Here is a 9,501-nt window from a genome sequence, read left to right as displayed (position 1 = left end):
CAAACGCTAGTGTTGACTATGACCCGGAAGTCGATCCGTTGATCTCGTGTGTTGTTCCTAGAAAAAGTAGCTGGAAGGGGTAAGGTTGGGGTATTTTAAGTCATTATAAGTTGTTGTGCCTTTAAGAGATTTATACTGTTTAATATTTGTTTTAAAACACAGCAATCTGTTTATTCGCTTGCTGCTCTGGTTGCATATGAGGACATTAGTCTAATGGATTCTTCGGATAGTATTTCTGCTTGTGCTAACACCCTTCTGTAGGTTCGATCTGTGTATTTCTGTAGATATGTGAAGCCTACTGATCCCAATCAATTTGTTTTTAAGGCTCCTTTCCCTACCCTGGCCGGAATGGAAGGTCATGGTATCCTGAAAGCCTTCCCTAAAGTAAAGAGACCCAGGCCGAATGTTCAGAAGGACGAGCCTCCCCACAAGCGGACGCCCGCTAAACCAATAACAGGTTCATAATTCCCCCTTCAAAGTACACTTGAGTAAAGCAACAAGGACTGTTTGAGAGATTGAAGTTCCAGTCCTTATTTTACTTAATGTAAATATTTTGTCAAATAGATATCATTCTATTTCTTCCACTGAATTATGTATCTTTGTTTGAGTGGTGAAGTGCTGTTCCTTTTAATTTGACGGTCATTTTATGGTTTAGGATGTGACCGTGAATTAGTTTTAATGAAAATCACCATTATGCCAAAAAAAAAAAAAAAGAACAATGGAATTGCCCTAGTTCCATAGATATTGGATTTGTTTAGAAATCAACCAAAACTACCTAACTTACCGAAGCAACTTGAACAAGTAGTTCTGTCAGGACCACTAACGTCAAAGATGACTGACAATTCGACTACAGTTTGTATTGGACATATATGTTTTTGTTCTGGGCAAGAACTCCCTGCCCATCCATATCAATCACATTCTTAATGACAATAAATGAATGACAGTCTGATTCGAAGAGGAGTATTAGAAGGCCAAATCCTGACTGGAAGAGAGCTGGAGCTGGGGATAGGGATGGGGGAGGGTAGTTGGCTACTGAGCAACATTATAAAGCTGCTGATAATACTGTGTGGGCCTTATATATAGGGATGCTGTGATAGGCATCATATTCCTATAGGTAGACTTGGATCAGCTGATGCAAGCTTGACTGATGTGACCTGCCAGAACTGACTTGATTTCTATTCTAATATATGAATCTTCTGAAACAATTTCAACCTGCTAATTTTCCAGTAATTTTTTTTTTTAAAGAATTAAAATATATAATAGAGTATTATAATTATTTATATTATTAAAGTTTAACTTCCTGCTCCTCTCAACCTGCTTCAGTCAGCCCAATCTGGTGAGTACTAGTAGTGGTTATGTTTTAAATGTCTGCTTCTTTTTTTTCTTAGGTACATTATTCCAAGGAGTCACAATATACATAGTTCCAGCTGGTATAGGGAAAGCCAGGTGTGATATATTCCATCGACAGATCACCCAGAATGGAGGACAGGTAGTGTCCACATTCTCTCCCATCTGCACACACATTGTGGTGGATGATTCAGTCGATTGTAATAGAGCTCTGAGGCTTCTGAAAGTGGAAAGACTGCCCTCTGCTGTTCAACTGGTCAAATGCACTTGGTTAAGTTCCTGCATTTGTGAGAAAAGATTACTAGCCCCTGAAGACTACAGCCTCCTTCCTCCTGAGAGGTAGGGCACTGGACACTAGACTCAATTTCAGTGGCATTGCCTGTGATTTTATTTAAGAAATGTGTATAACTGCATTGATATTTAGACACCTGTTGTTTTACTTTTGAATACCTTTGTAAATGTTTATTCTAAAGGAAGTTGTGTAGACATAAATGTTTAAATGTACATGTGCTCAGTCCCACAGTTGCCCCTTCTGAGAAGTTAAATGAGACGGAAGTCAGCCCAGTTCCACAAGTAGCAGTAGCTCAGGATCCTCAAGAAAATCCCACAGAGATGGTAAGAAAGGGAAGGATTGGAGGTTATTTTGAGAATCTTTTTTTTTTTTTTTTCATGCAGTGCATTTAATATGACTCATTTCACAGGTGCCAGATATTCAGGAGGAGCACCATGAGGAAGATGGTGTATCTCAGAATGATCTGGAGGCCTTGATCAGTGGCGTTCACCCATCTGAGAGCAACCAAGACCAGAGCCAGAGTTTGGCAGTGAATCCAGTTTTGTCCGAGAAGTGGGTCTGTTCCCAACCATCCACGACTAAAGGGGAGAACCATAACAAGCACATAACTGACAAACTGGAGCCGCTGGCAAAAGCTTATACACACAAGGGCGATAAATGGAGAGCTCTGGGCTACTCTAAAGCAATCAATGCCCTTAAAAGCTACCACAAGCCCATCACTTCATATGAGGTCAGTTCAGATAGGCATATGAGTCCTTTTATGAGGTTTTAGGGTTCATGGAGGTGCTTATTTGTGTTAGGAACACTAATGGGTACTGTTGCAAAGGTAGTTTCAAGCATGCAACAGTAATTAATTTAGTAATAATAAAATACTTTATTATTTTGCTTTTTAACATTTTCAACTTAATTTAATGTGTAATGCTTTTTGAGCATGAAAAATGTCTGCAAAAGTTTTGAACATTCAATAAATGAAAGCCTATTCTAGTGGACCCCAAAAACTAAATCAAGACTTTGTAAAAGGGCATAATATGGCTGGCTTCTTTAATAATTATTTCAGTAAAAAAAACAATACCTTAAACATAAACATGCTTTTTACCCCTTCTATGTATAGGAAGCATGTAAAATTCCAGGCATTGGTAAACGCATGGCAGACAAGATCATGGAAATCATGGAAAGCGGACACTTGCGTAAACTGGATCACATTGGGGAGGAAGTACCTGTTCTTGAAATGTTCACTAACATCTGGGGTGCCGGGGCCAAGACTGCACAGATGTGGTATCAACAGGTAAGACTGTTATACAAGGAAACTGTAGTTCACTCTTTGATATTAATCATATGTAAAAAAAAATAAATAAAAAAAAAATGCATTTGTATGCCAGGTTCCACTGTAATGCAACATTATTATTCTAAATTATATGGAGCCCCACACATGACAGACGAAAATATTTAATTTATTATTTTGTTCCCTTGGTTTATTTTAATTGTGGTCACGTTGTACAAATTTAACTAAACCGAGGGAATGAATTGGTACAATGTGGTCACGATTTAACTAAAATGAGGGAATGAAATAATAAATTATCGCCAAAACAGTTTGGATTATGACAGCCTTAGGGAAAAAAGGCTATAGTTGTATCCCAATAACGCACTATGCACTCATACACAATTAACTTATGTGCCATGTACTCAACCGTGTAGTGTATGAATTTTAATATGGTTATTTTGTCATGCAACATTGGAGTCCGCGTCAGTCGAGTGCATTATTAAGTGTCCAACGTTCCACACTTTGTTTTTCTTGGTTAATTAAGTGCATAATCCAGGTATTTCAAGTTCAATTTGATCTTTTGGGAATTTTCAATGTGAAGACACTACTCGCGTATTTATACTACAAAACGTCATAGAATAGTGCATAAGTACAAATTGGGATGCACCATATGACTCCGTTAGTTAATCAGGAAAAACATGGAGGTAGCTCTCTGCCAACTTCAACCAGTAATGTGAATTTAGTGCCGGATTACCTGATGTCCAAACAATGGACACTTTTCAAATTTTAGTGTTCTCAGGCATGAAAGTCATCTGTAAACTGTCAGTACATTCCATTCAGAAGTAAGCCAGCTAATGCCAGGTTCCCTGCAACCCTTTGTGGTTCACCCTCCTCAGTGACTGCCGTAGCGGTCGAAAATTACAGTCATGCGGAACACACTTTAATGCTATATTACCAAGCCTAGATGGGGAATATTTGGTGTTACTAGTAGTGCAGAACATTTATAGCAGCTTTGTACTCTGTGGAAAATACAGTTTTCAATAATATTAAGTAATAACCATAATATTTTACGTTTAAGTTTAAATGGATGATTTGATTTCTTTTATTATCAGGGATTTCGCACACTGGAGGATATTCGCACTAAGGCAGTTTTGAATCACACTCTAAGGATCGGACTAAAACACTACGATGATCTCCTCGAGCGGATGCCGAGAAGTGAAGCAAATGCGATCGAGAAAAAGGTTTGTACAGACCTTATTTTAAATGGCCTGTAGTAAAAGAAAATGGCTATAACCAAGCGATTTAACAGAGGGATTTCCTTTGTTCCTTATATCCATAACAAAAGCATCCGGTTGTGAAGAACAAGAATGTATCTACTTGATTTTCAAAGCAGTAAATAATAAAACTGAATTTCTAAAGCACAAGCAGGTTAAAAAACTCTTTTGCATTGGTAGCAGCAATACTGTCAATCTGTCTCTGTCTGTTGGCTGATGGACGTAACAGATATTGTTAGTGAGTCTCTCATCCCATAGGAAGAGTGGGAGTCCTTGAAAGCTGGCGCGTCATAAGTCAGAAGCTACGGAGCTCCCTTACGGAGTCTTTGGCCCAAGGAAATTGTTTTCTTACTTTTACTTGGAACAGTCCCCTGTTTTCCTCTAAACAGACCTGATACATAAAAAGGGCAGATGAGGGCAGCATGTGCTGTTCTAGCTTGACAGAATGATATGTAGAGCATGTAAACTTATTTTCCCTCAGCGTTTCAGCTCCAAATTGCCTGAATGCTAGGTACAAATAAGCATGGGTACATTTTTAATCACCATGTCCTTTTTTTTAATGAAAATGGCATATTTGATCAAATATAGTAAAACTAATATTTTGAAATATTATTACAATTTAAATAACTGTTTTCTATTTTTATATATTTTAAAATTACATTTTTTTTCTGTGGTGGCAAAGCTGAATTTTCAGCATCATTTCTCCAGTCTTCAGTGTCATATGATCCTTCAGAAATCATTCTAATATGATCTGGTGATTATTTCCTACTATTATAAATGTTGAAAACATTTCTGTTCTGCTTAAACATTTTTTTCCTTAAATTCTTTGAATAGAAAGTCCAGAAGAAAGTCTTTACTTTCACTTTTGATCTATTGAATGTATGCTTGCTGAATAAAAGTAGTAATAAAAAATTTACCTTAAACTTTTAAATAAGTGTATATAAATTACATCAATTATATAAAAACTGTTACATATGAACAAAATAAATGATACGACTTAAAAACATTAATATTTTTGTGATTGACAGGTGGAGGAGGCAGCTCACAGTGTGGACACACAGCTGGTGGTTATGGCGTGTGGCTCATACCGCAGGGGCAAGACCACGTGTGGAGATGTGGATGTTCTCATCACTCACCCTGATGGAGTATCGCACAAGGGTGTTTTCAGCAAAGTGTTGCACTTCCTCCATCAGAGCGGTATACTGTGATATTACAGAGAAATGTAGAATAATTTAGATTGATTCAATAAACCCATTTTTGATATTTATTTTACCATCCAGGTTTCCTGACAGATGACCTTGTTAGCCATGAAGAGAACGGTGAGCAGAAGAAGTACATGGGCGTCTGCCGGCTTCCAGGCCCTTCACAGCGCCACAGACGCCTAGACATCATTGTAGTGCCTTATGCTGAATTTGCATGTTCTCTTCTGTACTTCACTGGCTCCGCCCACTTTAACCGATCAATGAGGGCATTGGCTAAGACCAAACACATGAGCCTATCAGAGCACTCGCTAAACTGTGCTGTCGTGCGGCAATGTGGCGTGAAATTGGTGGCAGGAACTCCTTTACACACACTGGCAGAGAAGGATGTATTCAAACACCTGGGCATACCTTATAGAGAACCACATGAGCGTGACTGGTGACGAGGCTAGATTCTTATTTTTTGCATGTGACTGCAAGTTTTACATGCGAACTCCTTATGATTTTATAGAATCATGCTGTTGTAAGCACATTTTTAATGTATGAGTGCATAAAAGGTTGTTCTATAGTGAGGAATTGAAATTTTTAATCCTGATATCAAAGTCAAAGATGAGATTTTTTATTGTTTATTAATGAGAGAATTATTTTCTCTCTATTTATGCTACTATAAATATGTAAATTATTAAAACCCCTCAAAAAGTATGAACTTGTGTCGTTCATGAATAAATTGGATGAGCAAGCCATCTTACTGGAGAACGAAAGTGGACATTATTGAAATTTATCGTTCATTTCAACATGGGCTGTATTGATGACTTTTTTTGTATTGCTGAATTTTTTCGAACTTAAAAGCTTTTCTGGGGCCCTTTACAAGCTCAAAAACTCTTGCAGACTTTGCACACACGTTGGACATCTCATGGCTAGGCACAAGTTGTGATGGGGGGGGTTCTGTGACGCACTCTTTTATGTGGGCGTATTTGAGGGGCTCTGTAGCACACTCCTTTTCTGTCCGTGAGGTAGTAAAAAGAATCTACCAAAATTAAGGCCCTTGAAAGGTAGTAAAAGGTAACAAACGCAATTTGAATTGGTAGTAAATTTTTCATCACCACCTCAATATGAGTTTACATATTATATACGGCGCTAACAGGACCTGAGTGAGTCGGAGTTGATAGCAATGACGTAGAAGTAAACTGTGAGTTCCGTGGTTGATAGCCTATCAGCGACGCCAACAACATTTACCGCCTTTTTACCTCAGTTGATATTAGCCACTTGCTTCTATTTTCTACCAAACTTACAGTGTGAAATGGGGAAATGTAAGTTTTAGCAAACTTGGGTTGACGACCCGTCATGGGGAATGACCGGGAAGCTTTTTGCACTGTCTGCAAAAAAACTATAAATGTTTCCTTGAACGGCATTACTGCTATCAAGTCACACAGTAGATCGAACATTCACCAGCAGCGGATTCGCGTGAGGGGGGAGCAGCTCCATATTTCGTTGTTTTGCGATGCTAGCAGCACTACACAGTTCGCGGCAAATCATGCCAACTTAAGGTCAGCTGTCGTCGCACCACCTCAGCAGCAAACCAGTGCCACCAGCACCACCACGGCAGCGATAGCCAGACAACAGACCTTACCGTCACAAACATCAGCCCTCAGGGCTGAGAACATCGCAGCCAACTATCATTCATATAATTCTAATGAGGGCATTGGGGAATTGTTCGAAAACATGTTATGTTGGGATGGAAATTCACTGCTTAAGTCTGCATGTGTGAGAATGTGTGTTTGTGGATAAGTGTGTGTGACATGACACACTTTATTATTAATCTTTATTAATGTTTATGGTTGTTAAGTGTAATTTGTTTTTGAGAAGTGCCAAGGTTATTATTCACCTTATTAGGGCTAAGGGCTATGGTTAGGATAACTCTAGGGCTAGGGTTAAGATAAGGACAACTGAAACTCAACTCGACAATACAAAAAAAACATAATTGACAATGACAATACTTAATGATCACAATTAAACATTATTGTACCTAATTTATATGATGAGTGTGACAGTGTCACACTTATAGTAAGTAGTAAGTGGTGCTTTGTATACCCCTCCCACACCCCCCAAAAAAGGGCTGCTGCTTGATGTTGTGTTGGTAGTAAAAAATCATCTCTATGATTCCTGCATATACCCTGAGTAACCAAACTTCATACACTCATAGATCTCATCGAGCCGAACAACTTTCACAGTCTAAGTCATACGCCCGCCCAACAGGAAGTTGGCTATTATGGGTTGTTTGAAAAAAGCATGCCCTGGAATTTGATATACTCCTCCTAGTGGATTCATCAGATTGCAACCAAACTCAGTCAGCATTAAGTCAAGACATTGAGAATGCTAAATGGTTTGGCCGTAGCAAGGCAATGAATTTATGGCGAAAAAAGGGAAACGGGAAGTGTGTTATAACTTCTGCATACATCGACAGATTTTAAAGAAACTTCAGCTGTGTGTTCATTGTAGGAGGCCGATCACATGGGTTGGACTATTGTGAGTCAAAGTCATAGTGCCACCAACTGGCAGCAGGAAGTGTGTCACTTTCAATAGGGAGATAAATGTCTCAAACTGTTGGATAAATACCATATTCAGAAAGCAAGATATTTAAAACTAATCATGAGTACTTGCCTAGGATTTACATTTACTATTAACATTTTTTAAAAAAATCTTTAAAACATTCTGCAATTTATTTTTGAACAAATTGTAAACAGTGGTTAAATTATTTTAATGATTTGAACCCCTGATGATTTTGTACGTTTGCCCACTTACAAAGAAATGAAGGGTCTATAATTTAGGTTTATTTTAATGGATAGAGACAGAATATCAACCAAAAAATCCAGAAAAAACACATTATAAAAGGCTATAAATTGATTAGCATTTGATCGCGAGAAATAAGTATTTGATCCCCAACCAACCAGCAAGAATTCTGCCTCCCACAGTTATGTGCCCATGTGAAACACAGATTAGTCCTGTCACTTTAAGAAAGTACTCCTAATAACAGCTTGTAATGTGTATAAAAGACACCTGTCCACAGAATCTGTATCTTCCATTCCAACCTCTCCAAGACCAAAGAGCTGTCAAAGGACATCAAGGACAAAATTGTAGACCTGCACAAAGCTGGAATGGGCTACAAGATCATCAGCAAGAAGCTTGGTAAGAAGAATACAACTGTTGGTGCCATTATTCGGAAATGGAAGAAATACAAAATAACCATCAATCGCCCTCGGCCTGGAGCTCCATGCAAGATCTGGCCTCGTGAGGTAAGGATGATAATGAGACAGGTGAGGGATCAGCCCAGAACAACATGGGAGGAGTTTGTTAATGATCTCAAGGCAGTTGGGACCACAGTCACCAATCAAACAATTAATAACACTTCGCCGCAATGGATTGAAATCATGCAGCGCCCGCAAGGTCCCCCTGCTCAAGAAAGCACAGAAGCCCCTCTGAAGCTTTCCAATGAATATCAAATGATTCAGAAAAGGCTTGTGGTCGGATGAGACCAAAATTTAGCTCTTTTGGCATTCACTGAACTCGCCGTGTTTGGAGAAAGAGAAATGCCGACTATGACCCCAAGAACACCATCCCTACACTCAACCACGGAGATGGAAACATGCTCTGGGGCTGTTTCTCAGTTAAGTGTACAGGAAGACTTCACCGTATTGAGGGCTAATGTTTTGGGTCATTGTCATGCTGGAAGACCCATCCAAGACCCATCTTCAGTGTTCTGGCTGAGAGAAGGAGGTTCTCATCCAAGATTTTACTGTAGATGGCCCCATCTACCGTAAAATCTTGGATGAGAACCTCCTTCTCTCAGCCAGAACACTGAAGATGGGTCTTGGATGGGTCTTCCAGCATGACAATGACCCAAAACATGCCACCCAGGCAACAAAGGATTGGCTCAAGAAGAAGCACATTAAGGTCTTGGAGTGGCCTAGCCAGTCTCCAGACCTAAATCCTAAAGGAAATCTGTGAAGGGAGCTGAAACCTCAAGTTGCAAAGCAACAGCCAAAAAACCTTCAGGGGATCAAAAAATTATTTTCCCCACTGTATACGAGTTCCCCACTTCTATTTCTCTGTAATATTGAATGAATTGTT

General features: G+C 39.0%; 1 protein-coding gene across 2 annotated transcripts; it reads left to right on the top strand.

Moving 5' to 3' along the window:
* The first annotated feature begins 20 nt into the window (after positions 1-20).
* On the top strand, positions 21-6,075 carry poll (polymerase (DNA directed), lambda). 2 transcript variants are annotated; one of them, XM_077246731.1, is made up of 9 exons: positions 21-79; positions 325-457; positions 1,389-1,686; positions 1,863-1,962; positions 2,049-2,369; positions 2,751-2,924; positions 4,013-4,141; positions 5,203-5,371; positions 5,455-6,075. In XM_077246731.1, the coding sequence occupies exons 2-9, from the start codon at positions 349-351 to the stop codon at positions 5,814-5,816; spliced, it is 1,662 nt and encodes a 553-aa protein (XP_077102846.1). In that variant the 5' UTR covers positions 21-79; positions 325-348; the 3' UTR covers positions 5,817-6,075. The 2 variants fall into 2 exon arrangements, with proteins under 2 accessions (XP_077102846.1, XP_077102847.1); XM_077246732.1 differs by lacking the exon at positions 21-79 and adding an exon at positions 169-257.
* Positions 6,076-9,501: the final 3,426 nt, after the last annotated feature.

This window comes from Siphateles boraxobius, unplaced genomic scaffold (assembly GCF_051911475.1).
Source record: "Siphateles boraxobius isolate OS27281-9 unplaced genomic scaffold, OSU_SipBor_1 29, whole genome shotgun sequence".
Taxonomy (NCBI): domain Eukaryota; kingdom Metazoa; phylum Chordata; class Actinopteri; order Cypriniformes; family Leuciscidae; genus Siphateles; species Siphateles boraxobius.
The sequence above is the reverse complement of the archived record's forward strand: the minus strand, read 5'-3'. Positions and strand labels throughout refer to the sequence as shown.